The sequence below is a fragment of the Mandrillus leucophaeus genome, unplaced genomic scaffold (genome assembly GCF_000951045.1).
Source record: "Mandrillus leucophaeus isolate KB7577 unplaced genomic scaffold, Mleu.le_1.0 Scaffold233, whole genome shotgun sequence".
Taxonomy (NCBI): Eukaryota; Metazoa; Chordata; class Mammalia; order Primates; family Cercopithecidae; genus Mandrillus; species Mandrillus leucophaeus.
The window spans coordinates 4,308,054-4,326,274 of NW_012102399.1; the positions used below are offsets into that span (position 1 = coordinate 4,308,054).

General features: G+C 36.7%; 1 protein-coding gene across 2 annotated transcripts in view; it reads left to right on the plus strand.

Annotated features, from left to right (window-relative positions):
- Positions 1 to 18,221, plus strand: part of STAU2 (staufen double-stranded RNA binding protein 2) — a 341,604-nt gene that overhangs the window by 164,795 nt on the left and 158,588 nt on the right. For both annotated transcript variants that reach the window (XM_011982002.1, XM_011982001.1), the window contains one exon: positions 9,276 to 9,336. In XM_011982002.1, coding sequence (XP_011837392.1) covers positions 9,276 to 9,336 — 61 coding nt within the window. The remainder of the gene's footprint in view (positions 1 to 9,275; positions 9,337 to 18,221) is intronic.

Consider the following 18,221-nt stretch of genomic DNA (forward strand, 5'->3'; position numbering starts at 1 on the left):
CATTATGATATTAACTGGTTATTTTGATCGTTAGTTGATGCAGTTTCTTCCTAGCATCGATGGACTTTACATTTCGACATGTTTTTGCAGCGGCTGGTACCTGTTGTTCCTTTCCATGTTTAGTGCTTCCTCCAGGATCTCTTGTAGGGCAGGCCTGGTGGTTACAAATCTCTAAGCACTTGCTTGTCTGTAAAGGATTTTGTTTCTCCTTCACTTATGAAACTTAGTTTGTCTGGATATGAAATTCTAGGTTGAAAATTCTTTTCTTTAAGAGTATTGAATATTGGCCTCCACTCTCTTCTGGCTTGGAGAGTTTCTGCTGAGAGATCTGCTGTCAGTCTGATGGGCTTCCATTTCTTGGTAACCCGACCTTTCTCTCTGGCAGCCCTTAACATTTTTTCCTTCATTTCAACTTTGTTGAATCTGACAATTATGTGTCTTGGAGTTGCTCTTCTTGAGGAGTATCTTTGTGGCGTTCTCTCTATTTCCTGAATTTGAATGTTGGCCTGCCTTACTAGGTTGGGGAAATTCTCCTGCATGATATCCTGCAGTGTTTTCCAACTTGATTCCATTTTTCCCATCACTTTCAGGCACACCAATCAGACGTAAATTTTGTCTTTTCTCATAGTCCCATATTTCTTGGAGGCTTTGTTTATTTCTTTTAACTCTTTTTTCTCTACACTTCTCTTCTCACTTCATTTCATTCATTTGATCTTCAATTGCTGATACTCTTTCTTCCAGTTGATGGAGTTGGTTACTGAAGCTTGTGCGTTTGTCATGTAGTTCTCGTGTTATGGTTTTCATCTCTGTCAGTTCTATTAAGGACTTTTCTACATTGGTTATTCTAGTTAGCCATTCGTCAAATCTTTTTTCAAGGTTTTTAGTTTCTTTGCGCTGGTTACGTAGTTCCTCCTTTAACTCTGAGAAGTTTGATCAACTGAAGCCTTCTTCTCTCAACTCATGAAAGTCATTCTCCGTCCAGCTTTGTTCTGTTGCTGGTGATGAGCTGTGTTCCTTTGGAGGGGGAGATGCACTCAGATTTTTTGAATTTCCAGCTTTTCTGCACTGCTTTTTTCCCATCTTTGTGGTTTTATGTGCCTTTGGTCTTTGATGATGGTGACGTACTGATGGGGTTTTGGTGTGGGTGTCCTTCCTGTTTGTTAGTTTTCCTTCTAACAGTCAGGACCCTCAGCCACAGGTCTGTTGGAGTTTGCTTGAGGTCCACTACAGACCCTGTTTGCCTGGGTATCAGCAGCGGAGGCTGCAGAAGATAGAATATTGCTGAACAGCAAGTGTTGCTGTCTGATTCTTGCTCTGGAAGCTTAGTCTCATGGGTGTACCCAGCTGTGTGAGGTGTGAGGTGTCAGTCTGCAGCTAGTGGGGGATGCCTCCCAGTTAGGCTACTCAGGGGTCAGGGACCCACTTGAGCAGGCAGTCTGTCCGTTCTTAGATCTCAGCCTCCGTGCTGGGAAATCCACTGCTCTCTTCAAAGCTGTCAGACAGGGACATTTACCTCTGCGGAGGTTTCTGCTGCTTTTTGTTTAGCTGTGCCCTGTCCCCAGAGGTGGAGTCTACAAAGGCAGGCAGGCCTCCTTGAGCTGTGGTGGGCTCCAGCCAATTCGAGCTTCCCGGCGGCTTTGTTTACCTACTTAAGCCTCAGGAATGGCAGGCGTCCCTCCCCCAGCCTTGCTGCTGCCTTGCAGTTAGATCGCAGACTGCTGTGCTAGCAATGAGGGAGCCTCCGTGGGCGTGGTACCCTCTGGGCCAGGTAGGGGATATAATCTCCTGGTGTGCCGTTTGCTAAGACCCTTGGTAAAGTGCAGTATTAGTGTAGGAGTTACCCAATTTTCCAGGTGTTGTGTTATCAGTTTCCTTTGTCTAGGAAAAGGAATTCCCTTCCCCCTTGCGCTTCCCAAGTGAGGTGATGCCTCGCCCTGCTTCAGCTCTTGCTGGTCGGGCTGCACCTGTGGACCAGTGCCAACTGTCCGACACGCCCTAGTGAGATGAACCCAGTACCTCAGTTGAAAATGCAAAAATCACCTGTCTTCTGTGTCGCCCACGCTGGGAGTTAGAGGCTGGAGCTGTTCCTATTCGGCCATCTTGGGTGCAGTCTCTCCTCTTTCTTCTATCTCCTGTTTATTCCTTCTCCTCTTCCTCCTTTGCTGTTGTTCTTCTTCTCTTTTCTCCCCCGTCCTTCTCCTTTTTCTTCCTCCTCCCTCCTCCATCTTTCCTTCTCCTTTTCCTTGTCTTCTTTATCCTCCTCCTCTTCCTCTTCCTCCTCCTGCTCCTCCTCCTTCCTTATCCTCATCCTTCTCATCCTCATCCTTATAGGGTTTTCTGAGCATTTTGAATCTGTGATTTGATGTCTTTCAGTTATTTTGGCAAGTTCATAGCTATTATCTTTTAAAATATATTTAATTCCTTGTTTTCTCTCTCTTTTCCTTGGAGTTTCCATTTATACATTCATTAGACCATTGGTATTGTCTTACAGTTCTAGAATTTTTTGTTTCTTTTATCCCTGCTCTTTTTTCTTTGTTAAACAGTTTGAGTAATTTCTATTGATTTATCTACAAGTTCAACAATATTTCTTCAGCTGTGTGCAGTCTGAATTAATGCATTATTAATAATGACATCAATGTTTTGATCTCTAATATTTTTCCTTAAGATTTCCTTTTGTTTTTGTTCTGTGGTTTCTATTTTTGTGCCGAAATTCCCCATATGCTCATGTATGTTGTCTGCTTTTTCCAGTAGGTCTTTCAACCTATGAATCATAGGTGTTGTAAAATACCTTTCTGAAAGGTCTAGCATCAGGGTCATCCCTGGGCCCTGTTTTGTTGACTTCCTTATGTTTTGGCAGTGGTTTATTTATTCTTACAGTTTTGGGTATCTCATAATTTTTGAATGAGTGTTGGACCTTGTGACAGAAAAATAGTAGAGGCTAAGTCAAATAGTATTTGTTGAGAAATCAGCATTTGTCTTTCTCTCAGACGTTTTGGATGGAGGGTTGCATCAGTCTAGTTACTTACTGAATTCATTTTGGGTTTTGTTATTGCCATAGTCACTATTAACTGCAAATTCCTTCAGTAGTCATATTCTGTTATCTGTGCTTTGTGTAATGTGAGGTTTTGAGAGGGTTTTTTCACAGTTTCTCTGCTCTGTCCTCAGGTTTAGAGGTCTCTTCTTTGCTGTGTCATGGCATGGGGGTTATCTCTCTTTGGGCTCTGTAGTAGACTGCTGTTATTTATTATTTAATCCTGGGATTGTGGTGGGTGTCATAGTTCTTGATTTTTTTGTACAGCTTCATTTTCTGGCAGACTCTGTGAGCCTGGGTCTCAGAGGTGGATCTTTCTGTTTTTGCTCTCTTCTCTGTGGTAACCAAACTATGTCTTGGATTTGTGGGCACTTTGGGCATGAGAGAGTTTCCTGTACATTTCCCAGCATTTGCAGACCTCTGCTTTATACTGCTGTAGTGTCTTACTCTCAAGTAGGTTTTCTATCTTTTTTTTTTTTTCCCCCAGGAGCATATAGCTTTTGCTTTTAATCCTTCTTCAGAAGCAATGAAGCTTTACTGAGCTCTTAGGACCAGAGAATTTCCTGCCTTTGCCCCAAAGGCATATAGGATTTGTTTCAACCCTTTCTCCAGTGGCTTAAATTTTTTGTTTTGTATTGGACAATGGCCTAGAGAAGTGGCAAGGTTCTGTGCTTGTCCCTCAGTGCAGCCACTAACTAGCTGCATTCCTGCACCAAGTTGGGCTCTCTCTGGTCTGCAGCTGTACCCCCAGTTGTTCTCCTGAGAATCCAGGGCAAGACAATGGAAAAGAGCTGCTGTCTGGAGCTCCCAGTTTTTCTAAACTATTATGCTAGCTCATACTCAGGCTTTAAGAATTTAACATTTCATCTAGTTTCTTCTTACTTGCATTCATGGCAGTCATCTCTGCTATCCCTGCCCTGCCAACGCTGTAACATTTTTGTGAGTCGTATCTCTCCCAGAAGGATTTATTACTCCCTAGAATTCATTTTGCTTGTTTACCTTGTAATCTCAGGTCTCTAAAAGGTTCAAGAAAAGTTGCAATTGTTTTTTTCAGATTGGTTCTTTGTCACTGTTACGTTTCTAGATTCTAAGGAAAAATGGAATACTCTCTTCACCTTTTTTTTATATGCCATTCTTGCATCTTGATTTTCTTCATTCAGATATCTTAAGAGTTTTTCTTAATATCTTGGAGTTTGTTGTAAGTCAAGACATGACTATTCTTTTTCATATTTGATCACTATATTCATCAAAGTAGTACTCATACTCAAAGTAATATATATATATAAAAAGGCAGAATTTATACAAGATTAATAGTGTAAAAACTCAAGGTTTATAATTTAAAACACCAAAATATCCTGTTCTTCCTTGCCACTGGCCATTTCTGCTTCCCCTTTGCCAGAGGCAACCACTTTACCACCTGTTGTAACTATTTATTTTATTATTTACCACTATCGGTAGTTTGTGCTATCTCTTGGTTTCTCATGTTTAAATATTATGAGAAGTAATATAAAAGTAAAAATTTTAAATGTACTTTCTGCTATGGAAAATGAGGATTTAACTCTGGTATATACTCCACACATACACTTTTCTACATCTTTCTATCCCCAAAGTCTTTACCACTCAAGCAGATCATGCAGTTTTTTTCGTTCCTTTCCCAACGTCCACCCTACCCAACCTTTAGAGCTCTTTGTCCTCCTCTTGTATTGCAGATTGATGGAGAGGCCTGCTTTAGAGCTGGTGTTTAGGTTCTTCTCTTCACCATTATCCTGCAATTTCTTTGGCCTCTGTCCTTTGTTGAGTTGACTGTTTTTTGGACAGTTTCTCTTGTTCTTGGTTTACTTTCTTGTTTTGGTAGAGTTCATTCTTTAGGACCTTGTGAAGGATACATGGAAAGTAAATGTTTTTTTGAGATCTTGTAGTCTGAAATTTCTTTATATTTCCCACACACTTAATAGTTTTTTTTCTAAGATGTAATTCTAAATTGGAAGTAAATTTTCACAGAGTTGGGAAGGCATCACACCCTTGTCTTGTACATCCCACCATTACTGTTAACATTTCAACAGCTGACTCTTCAACCTGTATATGAAACTTTTACCCTTCTCCTCCCTATCAATGCTTTTCTGACTTTTTATTTTCTCAGGGATTCTGAGATACGTGTATTTTATATGTGTATTTGATAAATTATGTTGGACATTTGAGTTTTAATCTAGAAATTCATATACTTTGGAACTGAGAAATATATTATTTCTTTAATAATTTCTCTCCTTTTATTTTTGCTGTTATTTATTTGTGTGATGCTGTTAATCTTATGGATGGTCTTGTGATTTTTCTTTTCTCCCTCCATTTCTGTTTTTTTTTGTTGTTCTGTTTTCTAGGAAGAGTTCCTCAATTTTGTTTTCCACTTCAGCTATTATATTTTTGATTTCCCAGAGTTCTTCCTCATTCTCAGAATATTCCTTTTTATGGCTTCCTATTCTTGTTTAATGGGTGTAGTATTTCTCTTATGTGCCTGAGGAATTTTTTTTTTTTTTTTTTTTTTTGCATTTGTTTCCTTCTGTTCTCCTCATTATCTTTTTGTTCCTTGTGGATTGGAACCCTGGATGTGTCTTCTGAGGGGGAAATGAGAAAAGAGGCTCGGAATCTTTTCAGTATGAAACCTTGGAACTCCATCTCCTTATTTGCAGGGTGACACACGGATTTCACCCTCAACTATGCCTGGTATCCAAAGCCTCTCTGTTTTAGCCTCTTCCAACAGGAAACCCTTATTAGGAAGGAGTGGGCACCTGGCTGCTTGGGGTCAAAGAGGTGATAGGGAGATTTCATAATAACTTGAAAAGACTTCCAGACAGTCTTTCTGTTTCAGCCCCTTCCAGGATTCATCTTTAAAGTACCTCCTAATTCTGGAGGCTTTCTAGGATTCTGGGTGACACATCACCTTACTGTTAGCTCTTTGTTGGCTTCTTCCTCTGCAGGTTAGGTTTCAGTTACTCATATCTGCTAAGCTAACTACAACTTGTTAATCTGCTTTCCAATTTTCAGACTTTGACTTACCTCCTGCTGTTGTCTCGTATATTAGTTTGCTATAAAGAACTGCTAGAGATTGGGTAATTTATAAAGGAAGAGGTTTAATTGACTCACAGTTCTGTGGTGCTGGCTGGGGAGGCCTCAGTAAACTTACAGTTGTGCCAAAAGGCACCTCTTCACAGGGCAGCAGGAGAGAGAAATGAGTGCCAGGTAAAAGGGGAAGCCCCTTGTAAAGCCATCAGATCTTGTCAGACTCATTCACCACCAAGAGAGTAACATGAGGGAACCACCCACTTGTTTCAGTTATCTCTACCTGGTCCCACTCTTGACATGTGGGGATTATTACAATTCAAGGTGAGATTTGGGTGGGGACACAGAGCCAAACCATATCATCTGCTTTTCTATTTCTCATTTGTGTCTGAGGGGTACAATAGAAGAAATAGAGAAAGTAAGGATCGGGAGATGAACTGTACTTTGTGCCTGCTGGGTTTCTCCTTTCCAAGAGAGAAATTCTTGTAGTAATTACTTTGACCTCGTCTCTCCTGACCTCTTTTCCTTACTCCAAACAGTGATCTTTAACAGAAAGAAATTTTGAAGTTAAGCATAGCTCTCAGGTGAAAATCAAATGGTACCTACTGGATAAATTGTATAATATATATATTTTTTGAGATGGAGTTTCACTGTTGTTGCCCAGGCTGGTGTGCAATGGCATGATCTCAGCTCACTGCAACCTCCGCCTCCCGGGTTCAAGTGATTCTCCTGCCTCAGCCTCCCGAGTAGCTGGGATTAAAGGCGTATGCCAACATGCCTGGCTAATTTTGTAGTTTTAGTAAAGACAGGGTTTCTTCATGTTGGTCAGGCTGGTCTCGAACTCCCGACCTCAGGTGAGCCGCTTGCCTCAGCTTCCCAAAGTGCTGGGATTACAGGCTTGAGTTACCATGTCCAGCCAATTGTATAGTATTAAGGTAACATAAACAATGTAAGGATAGAAGAAATTAATTTAGTCGAATAAAACAGATTTTATTAATTCCACTAATTAAAAATGAAAAACTTGTTTGGAAGACTAGAATCCTGTGTCTAATTGTAGAACTGCTCCAGGATTCTTGAAACATAATTACTTCTCTGAGAACCTAAACAGTTGTCAGCACTTTGATAAGTACAGGCTATGTTTTGGAGGTATGAATAAAATTAAAAGTAAGATAGGAATGTAAAAGAAAAATTGAACATGATTTGTTTCTTTATGTTCACCAGGTTTTCATGTGAATAATGATTTTAGCTGCTTTTCAAAATCTTTTAAATTTCTTTCATACCTTGGAACCATCTAGTTCTGTTTTTCTCTCATTTGTTTTTGCAGTAGTCCTTTCCATCCCGGCTGTACCTTTAGAGCATTCTTCTTAATAGTTCCAAACTCTGTTCTTCATCTCACTGTTTTTCTTTTCATTCTTAGATAGCACAGTTTTACTTAATCTGTAACTTTTTTGTTCATTCCTTCCTTTAGCTCTTTTTTCTCTCCTGATAATGATAGTACAAAGGTAGCATGATTATTCTCCTCTAGTTAAAAGACATAGTTTGACATCCTGGCACTCGCTTATATTATCTGTGTGACCTCAGAGTAATTACAGGAACTCTAACCCTAGTTTGCTTGTCTGTAAAATTGAATATTAATATCGCTTATCTTACCAAATTTTTGTGAGAATAGAAAATGAGATAATCCATATTTATGCAAAACACTTAGCACGTTACCAACCACACTTTTAAATCTTAAGTGTTAGCTTTTAGCTATTACTACTATCCGTCTATTTTATTACATAGTAATTTCTCTCTTGTGAAGGATGCCTGTGGTAACATTTTGCAGTCAAAGGTTATAGCAGCAATCTCTCAGGATGGTAAATGTGGATGAAGACAGGAATTTGTGTTTTAAAGAGATAAACGAGCTAATTAGAGAAAGAGATGCTCCCTAGTTCATATGAAGCTGCTGGTTGTGTCTAACATACTGTCAGCTTACTCTTCAGGATTATTTTCGGTTTTGCTTCTGCTGTCTGCCACTATATCTTTCCTTGTCACCCTAAGACGTATAATTAAAAGGAATGAATTCAATAAGAACAACTTTCTTTAAAAAATGAACATGGGTAAACTATTTGCAGCAATTGTATTTTGTGTTTGTATCTAGGCTTAATTATCTATTTTACCTTTGACCGTTAACATAAATATAAAATGCTGATCATCATAAGAGATAAGTTACCAGCTGTACAGAAAGATAATATAACTAAAGTCACTTATTAATTTGATTTGAATACTTACTACTACAAGGCATATATATTTCAGAATGTATTTTATACCAAACACTAATCATTTGGCAAAAGTCAGAATATTACATGTTTTGCTTAAAGTTAGGACTTAGTTTTCAATTTTTTTGTATATGTCATTAGCAGTATTTAGTGATCCTTACCGTAGGACTTTTCTAGATGGACATAGTAACATTTTTGTTCATAGAAATGTTTGATTGTTAGATTGTTAATTTGACCTCAGGAATCATACAAAAGCTCTTTTGGTCACTTAAGCATTTGTGGCAATGATTATTTATTATTTTAATAAGATTTACTTTCTGGCCGGGTGTGGTGGCTCACCCTTGTAATCCCAGCACTTTGGAAGGCCAAGGCGGGTGGATCATTTTGAGGTCAGGAGTTTGAGACCAGCCTGGCCAACATGGCGAAACCCCATCTCTACTAAAAATACAAAAATTAGCCAGACATTGTGGCAGGCACTTCTAATCCCAGCTACTCGGGAGGCTGAGGCAGGAGAATCCTTGAACCTGGGAGGCGGAGGTTGCAATGAGCCGAGACCAAGCCATTGCACTCTAGCCTGGGCGACAGAATGAGATTCTGTCTCAAAAAAAAAAAAAAGATTTATTTTTTCATCACCTAGCTAGACCTTATATTCTATATAATACATATATTGAATATTGGCATTATTTATGCCTTGAATTATAAATTTACGTGATCAGACAAAAGCAGAAGGACGTAAGAAGTAGATTTAGGTGCAGAAGAGGAATAAATGATACCTTTCATGTTAGTTTATTTTGTAGCCATCGTCCCAGGGTCAGAGATAGAATATGCAGAATAACCATGTGAGAGGACTTTGCCTTTGCTTGATTGATTAGTCACCTTTTGTTTTTCCTTTTTGAATAAGCCTGTTTCTCTGATTTGATTTAATCTTTCAGACAGGGGAAAACAAAGGATGGAGTGGTCCAAAGCCTGGGTTTCCTGAACCAACAAATAATAGTAAGTTCTCATTTTTATGTTATCTGCACTTGGTGTTCATCAGTGGCTCAGTGACTAGCTGTCACTGGGATTGGTTGGGTCTATCTAGATCTGAGAGACTGTGTTACGTATTGTGGAGGGTACAAAGGAGTCCTGGTGTTTGCTTTCCTGGAACCGACAGAATAGCTGGAAAACTGAGACACAGATACACTTAACACAGTTAAACCATTGCAAACAGAGTGCCATTTAATACATGTAGTGATCACATGCTTTTTTGAAGTTGCCATTTTTATTGAAACAACATTATAAAAAATATAGAAATATAAAAATAATTTTCATAAGAAAAATAAGTAATTACCTATAAGCTGATTATGCTGTCAGATCAACTTTCAAAGTTCCCAATTTTTATATGCACACAAATTTTTATATAATTATGATATGCATAAAATTTTATTGTGTTTTCACTTAACATTGCCTAAACATTTTTTTGCGTTTTGCTGAGTCATTAAAAGTTTAATATTTTATTAAGGTCACTAAGTGAAATGTCAGAAATGTAAGAATAAAATTGGTTAATTTTGTTCCACTTACAGTATTGTCAAACAGTTAAAAAACAATTTCAGTTTACAGATTTTTTTCAAATGTATGTGATCAAGATATTTTGCATTGGACATTTAGACATTTTTCCTTAATACCCTCTCTCACTTCTTGAAAAGCATCTATTTCACTGAAGTGACCATTTTACTGTAAATCAGTGAATCAAAACATTTGGCTAGTGAAAACACCTAGTCTATCCCATTTCCACCCTATCTGTCTTCTTTACAACCTCTGGACACTGAAAAAACTTGAATCTGTGAATTATCGTAATCCATGGTTTTAGTCTTTGATATTAGCAGATCATCTGTTGATGTATAATGAAATTAGTAACAAATTCTTATCAAAATATACTCATAAGAATTGAATTCTTGGATTATCAAAACTAGCCTCTTGAATATTTCAGTGAGTTAATGGCATTTTGGGGTTGCTTTCTGGGAATAATTTAAATTAATGTGCTTCTGAGCCCTTGGCCTATATAAATAGTGGTGATAAATACAATGGCCTTAGCACATAGCCGAAGGAAAAAATGGAATCAGTTCGGGATTCCTGGAGTTTGTGTTCAGTTCATTTGATGTTTGAATATATTGGTTTGTAATGATTTGGTGAGGGAATGTAATCAACATGAAATTGATTGCAGTTTAATGTAAAGTACTTAGCACAGTACCTGTTTCCTAGTAAGCACTTAATGAATGTTGATTTCCTTCCGTGCCTCCTCCCTCTTTTCTTTTATAAAAATGATATTATTCTTTGTAGGCTTGCCAGAAATTCCATTCTTTGTCTGTCAGATGTTTTGTGCATACATATGGTGACCAAGAATATATAGCTTATTATTGAATAATTACATTTTGGCACTAAATATTTTTTCAAAGAATATAAACATTATGTATTTCAATTAGTTATTAACTTGACAATTTTAACATGAAATCTCTTTATAGATAACCTGCAAGCTCCATCATTAAACAGTGATGTTTTGGCCCCTAGTTTTATGTATTTGTTTTTTTTAACTTACTAAGGGGTACATCTCATGGGATGACAAGTGGGGGATACTTCTGTCCTGTGCAGATATGGGAAGGAATATCACAAAGAGGCCAGTTTAAGTGATCAGAAGTATGTAAGAATGCATAACAGGTTTACTTGAGACATAAAGTTAGAAGTGAGAAAACTATTTGAAGCCAGCTTAAAACTTAACCAGACGGTTAATGCTTTAGGAATTTCTGGTCTACAATGGTTCAGATTAAGCCTTTGAAATAAGAATGTTCTGTTATCCCTTCCCAGCTGTAAGGAGATGAGAAAGCTGCTCTAAGAGTTCTTCGAATGAACACTGGATTGTCCCTTCCTCAGGTTACCATAGAGGATAAGGGCAGCCCAGCTCTGAAAAGTAGCTGTTTCATTCCCCAAGGGTTAGTTCTCACAAGTGAAACCTGAGTCCCCTTAAATGGCACTTAAATACAACATTAGGAGGAAGTTGGGCTGTGCTTAGGAATTGATCATTCAGATGATGAACCAATTAGCTGAAAATTAATTTAAATTCATATATTATGGTAATATTTAGGTTAACGTCTTAATCAGTTTCTTAAGTTTGAAATTGTATTCTAAATGATTTCTGTCCTGTGAAGAATACCAGAGTTAGCATTTTGCAGGCAAAGGTTAGAGCATGGCACATGTGGGGGAAGACAGGAATTTGAGATTGCCAGTGCTGGCTGCCTCACTGACATACTGTCTGACCTTGAACAACTCAATTTACATCTTATTATTCAATTTTCTCTGTTAAGAATTATGCATACTAATTTATAATGTTGAGAATCTTTAATTATGTAACATTTATAAAATGATTAACCATCCTTGAATAACATCTGAAAAGGTAACATATTCCTTTGTGAAAAACACTATCATCATGAAATGGCAAGCTCACTGTGGTTTTTTGTTTGTTTGTTTTGTTAAACTCTACATTGCTTCAAAATTGTAGTTTTAAAGATCAAATTTTTAGCCACTCATTATTTGGATAAATAATACGAAATTAGCTTGGAACCGTAATGTACAAAAATGAAAAGAAGGGAATGCAGAATTGGAAAGGGGAAAGAAGGAATTTTAGTCTGGCATAGCTAGCACCTAAGTATAAGTAGACAAAAAACATTAATGTACATGTGCATTTAATTTTTGAAGTGGAAGATATTTTTTAAAAGACTACAGTCATAGGAAACTGCTAACAATTACAACTAGAAAATAGTTTAAATGGTTTTGCAAGTGATTGTGATTACATAGCCTGGTTCCTCAATTTATTTTCCTTGCTTGATTGCCTGCAGATTTAAAATATGGACCTAATTTTTGGGTGCTGCTCAGGCTTTCTTCATTGCACTGAAATGCAGCAGAAGGTAGACTATTCTAAGTGTGTTTTTATCCTTTGAATCACTGTAATAGTTATGTTGAAGTATAGGAACACATAACTCTGTAATGTGAGGTTTATGTTAAGTTTAGCATGGGGCAATTTTGTGCTTGGTATACACATAAAAAGCTAGATTTTTACAGATGAATGACTAACTTTTTTTAAAAAAGATCGTGAATTTTAAAGATCTACTGACGGCTCTTGGAAAACTTTGTAAAATATTTAGATACAGTTCAGCTGATAATATCTCTTTTTGTATTCACATTCCATGTTTCTTATTAATACAGGCTTTTACTTAAAAGCAGGTTCATAGTTTCTTAAAGGTGAACTGTAGCTTAATTCAAGATTGGACTAAGCTCAAAGGTATTCACTGGTATGTGCCGAATCCACCCACTAAAAGATTATTCGGAGCATTTTTCACATAAATATTTTTCCGTTAACCTTTTAAAAAGTTTTATTTAGCCCCTGTGAAATATGCTGGCACTTCTAGGTTCATTAGAGATGACCAAAGACTTGTGGGATGGGATAGCATTCTTACTGACTCTTTAGAATCTTAGTTGACTCACCAAGATTTTTGTCACTTTTGTTTCATATGCCTGTACTATTAAACACTGAACGTCCTGAAACCAGGAGGCTACCCTGTCCCAGTGATATGACATTGGGTAGATTGCCTGCTGGTTTCCCAAATGCTGTGTACTATATTTAGAACCTCTAGTGTTTTTTATTTTTTGTTGGGGCTGGGGAACGGGGGATAGAAGGGTAGTGTATAAGTGTTGGACTTTTAAGGTGATAGATTGATATATACTTTCTTTAATAGCGTTTTGAGAGCGTTCCCTGAACAAATTCCCCTTGGGGTTCCCATAGTAGAAACCACTTTGTAGTGAGACAAAACAGTTGAAGCCAATTGGATGTAAATATAAAGCTGAGTGATCCAACTTAATTATTTATTTCGACATAAATAATGTGTTAGAAATGTAAGAATGTAGCCAGCTTTTAGTGGTCTTATTTAGAAGGATTGGTGGGTTACTTGTACTGGGCATCCCAGTCCGTGAATACCTGATTGCTTTCAAACAAAGGTCCTGTAAATAGAGGCCTATCTGAAGCAATTGAGAGCAATGGGAACATACACATTCTCATTGCTGTCCATTTGAGACTGCAGGTAGAATTGCTCCTTCTCCCCTGAACACAGGAGGAAAGATCCAAATATTTCAGAATGATATCATCCTTCTTTTACATTGATGCCTGTATATTAGACCTATCTGAGTGGTGAGAAGCTATAGTCTTTAAAAAATTGCATTGACAAGAATTCTCCTTTCTTGCCTACTGAATCTAGGAAGGAAGATTAGAGGTGGTGTTAAGCTTGCCTCTGTTTTAGTCATACCAGTTGAGTCTGTCTTTAAAGGTCCATTGATTTAAAGGAAAAATAATCTGAAATTAGAAAGTTAAGTTTTTAATCAGATTAGCACAGATAACATGTCTTTCTGAAATATTCTCAGGAAAGATTTCATGAATTTAAATTGTTATGATTTTTAAAACTTGCTTGACTCATTTTTCCACATAAAAAGATATCAGATACATTTTTTTTTAATGAGCATTTTTAGGATGCATTTTTTCATTGCAGTATGATAGTGTTTTTAAGCATAAGAACAAAGGATGAAACCATAAAGTAAAAAAGATGGATTTATATACATAAATGCTAAAAACAAGTTCAAGGAGCAGCATAAGAAAATAAAAAGGCAAATGACAGCATAAATTACAGCATAGCAACAAATAGAATATATGCAAAGGACACATAAAAGTCAATTTTTTTAAAAAAGGCAAACCAATAGCCAGAGGTCTTAAGAAGACAATTAAAAAGAGCAGATAAGAAATCATGAAAAAGTGTTTAGCAGTCAGGAAAATGCAGATTAAAGATAAATGTTATGAAATTTCTGATCCACGCAAATTGTCAGGGATTTAAAAATGATACTTCCAACTGTTGGGGAAATAGACTGTCACATGTTGCTGACAGGACTCTGACTTATTGCCATTCTGAAGGGAATTAGCCATGAGTATACAGAATGTAGGCCTATGTCTTTCTAGAGCTTAACTAAACATATGGAAAAATAGAATAGTTTTCCATAATGAACATACACTGGTTTTATAATCAGAAAAAAATCAAGAATATTTAGAATACTGACATTTACAAACTTTGGCCTGAAATGCACAATCTGACTGCATTTAAACATAAATATCTCATAAAAATATATATATATATATTTTTTTATGAGATGGAGTCTTGCTCTGTCGCCCAGGCTGGAGTGCAGTGGCACCATCTCAGCTCACTGCAAGCTCCGCTTCCCGGGTTCACGCCATTCTCCTGACTCAGCCTCCCAAGTAGCTGGGACTACAGGCACCCGCCACCACACCAGGCCAATTTTTTGTATTTTCAGTAGAGATAGGATTTCATTGTGTTAACCAGGGTGGTCTCAATCTCCTGACCTCGTGATCCACCCACCTTGGCCTCCCAAAGTGTTGGGATTACAGGCGTCAGCCACCACACCCGGCCATAAATTTTATATTTAAAAAGCTAGGGAAGCAGAATTATCCATATACTGAAGTCTTAAGGAAACTTTTCTGAACATAAAGAAGAAGAAACATAGTTTTCCGGAGTCTGAATGAAATTTCAGTTTCCGAAATGTGTGCTGGAATTTAGAATATGTACTGTGTATTCTAAGAGGTATTATGGGGATCAAAAGGTGTTTGAAATTAGTATTTTCAAAATTAGGAGCAGACCGTCGTAATGATAACACAGATAAATATCTTGCAGAAATTCAAAGTCGAAGTATTAAGAACTAGTTAATTGCTTTTCTCTGTTAGCAAAGAAACTGTACAATAAGCATAAGGAGAAAATAAAGGTAATGCTCCTAATTACTCGTTCAGTTTGTCTAGAAAGATGGAGTTTTATAAAATCTTAAAGTGTATTACAATTTGTGAAGAAACATTAACTGCTATGATTTTTAAAGAAAAATAGGCAATGTTTGATGCATAACATATTTAACACTTACATAAGTTATGAAGCAAGATAATAAACACCCATGAACCCACCACCCAGTTTAAGAACTAGACATTACTATACCTTCATCTTTGTTTTCCTCTTTCATATCCCCCATTCACTATGCTTCCCCCAGCAGAAGTAACCACTATCTCTGGATTTTATATGTAGTCGCCCTAACCTTTATTCCTCATAATTTCATCAAATAAATTTGAGTCCTTATCAATATTTATTTAATTTTGCTTTTTTTTTAAACTTTAGAAAAATAGCATCATATGGTGTATTGTCCTCTGGAATTCTGCGCCCCCCCACCCCGTCCCCTCTATTTAAGATTGCAATTTAATATTATTTTATTTTGTTACATAAAGTATTTCATCCACTATGTGAATATCCTGTAATGATTTATCCATTCGTCTGTTGGTCCACAGTTGGGATATTTTCAGGATTTTGTGATTATAAACAATATTATGAACATTTTTGAACATTTCTACTGGTGCACATGTATAAGAGTTTCTGGGAATGGAATATGATATGTGTAAGTTCAAATTTACAAGAAATACCAGTTGTTTCATAGTGGGAGAGCCCTTCAAAGTATCTGATTTCCCGTGCTGTAACAAGTAGAAATCTTTTATCCTTTTTTACTTTCAATTTCATTTTTGATAATGAATTTAGTTGAAGTTTAGTTCAAATTCCGCTATTTCATTAATTTTGTTTTTCGTTTTCTATTTTTACTTGAGTTTTTGAATGGGGAAAAATTAAAAACGCAAAAAGCTTTCCGTATTTTTTGTCCTCATTAGTGCAGTGGCCACCCTGACCCTCAAGTAAGTAACTTATGGTTTTTTTTGTGTGTGTGTATTGTCTCAGAATTTATATATATAATTTATATACTTGTATATAAATGTATATACATTTTATACACACATATATATACACACACACAAAAACAAATTCAAATACATATTATTCAGTCCCCTAGCCTTTTGGACATGCTGTTCTACCCTGTTTTTCTTTTTCTTTTTTTTTTTTAAACTTAACAGTATGACCTGAAGATCCTTTCCTATTGATATGTATAGGGATTTATTATTATTTAATCAGTTTTGCACTGATGGATATTTAGATTCTTTGTAGTATTTTCCTATTATTTGCCATGTAAAAACTTCATACATAAGTAATTTTACATATGTAGTAGCATATTTGTTGGAGAAATTCCTACAAATGGAATTACTGCATTATAGAGTATGTATCCTTTTAATTTTGATAGATGTTGCCATAGTACTGTCAGTAGACTCCAGTTTACATCTCTACCATCAGTGTGGGAGATTTCCTGTTTCCCTACAGCTTCATTAACACAGTATGCCATCAAAGTTCTTAATCTTTGCCAATTTGATAGTTGAAATATAGTATAGTTTTACTTTGCATTTCTCGTATTGAGAATGAGACTAAATATGCATTTGGTAGATCTATGAGCCATTTCTATACTGTTTCTGTGAATGACATAACCATATCGGTTGTCCATTCAGAAATTAGATTGATTCATCTTTTTTTTTTTTTTTTAAACTTGGTAGAACTGTGTATGTGCATCTGTGTGCCTTTATGACATGAAATTACTTTTTTGTTTTCTATGCTTATGATGGAATTTTCTTTTATGGTTTGGTTTTTCTTTTTAATGTATTTGAATGACATTTTAAAATAGCCTTTTATAGCATGTGTAATTTAGGTATAATTAATAATACCTTTCTGATTCTGAAATTAAAATATTTATTTTTATTTTTATTGTATTTATTTGTTTATTTTTAAATTATGCTTTAAGTTCTAGGGTACATGTGCATAACGTGCAGGTTTGTTACATATGTATACATGTGCCGTGTTGGTGTGCTGCACCTGTTAATTCATCATTTGCGTTAGGTATATCTCCTAATGCTATCCCTTCCCCAGCTCCCCACCCCATGACAGGTCCTGGTGTGTGATGTTCCCCACCCTGTGTCCAAGTGTTCTCATTGTTCAGTTCCCACCTGTGAGTGAGAACATGTGATGTTTGGTTTTCTATCCTTGTGATAGTTTGCTGAGAATGATGGTTTCCAGCTTCATCCATGTCCCTACAAAGAACATGAACTCATCCTTTTTTATGGCTGCATAGTATTCCATGATACATGTGTGCCACATTTTCTTAATCCAGTCTATCATTGATGGACATGTGGGTTGGTTCCAAGTGTTTGCTGTTGTGAATAGTGCCGCAATAAGTATATGTGTGAGTGTGTCTTTATAGTAGCATGATTTATAATCCTTTGGGTATATACCCAGTAATGAGATGGCTGGATCAAATGGTATTTCTAGTTCTACATCCTTGAGGAACTGCCACACTGTCTTCAATGGTTGAACTAGTTTACAGTCCCACCAACAGTGTAAACGTGTTCCTATTTCTCCGCATCCTCTCCAGCACCTGTTGTTTCCTGACTTTTTAATGATCTCCATTCTAACTGGTGTGAGATGGTATCTCATTGTGGTTTTGATTTGCATTTCTCTGATGGCCAGTGATGATGAGCATTTTTCCCATGTGTCTGTTGCATAAATGTCTGCTTTTGAGAAGTGTCTGATGTCTGTTCATATCCTTTGCCCACTTTTTGATGGGGTTGTTTGATTTTTTCTTTTAAATGTGTTTAAGTTCCTTGTAGATTCTGGATATTAGCCCTTTGTCATGCAGGTAGACAGTAAATATTTTCTCCCATTCTCCCAAACAGGCAACAGGTTGCCTCTTCACTCTGATGGTAGTTTCTTTTGCTGTGCAGAAGCTCTTTAGTTTAATTAGATCCCATTTGTCAATTTTGGGTTTTGTTGCCATTGCTTTTGGTGTTTTAGTCATGAAGTCCTTGCCCATGCCTATGTCCTGAATGGTAT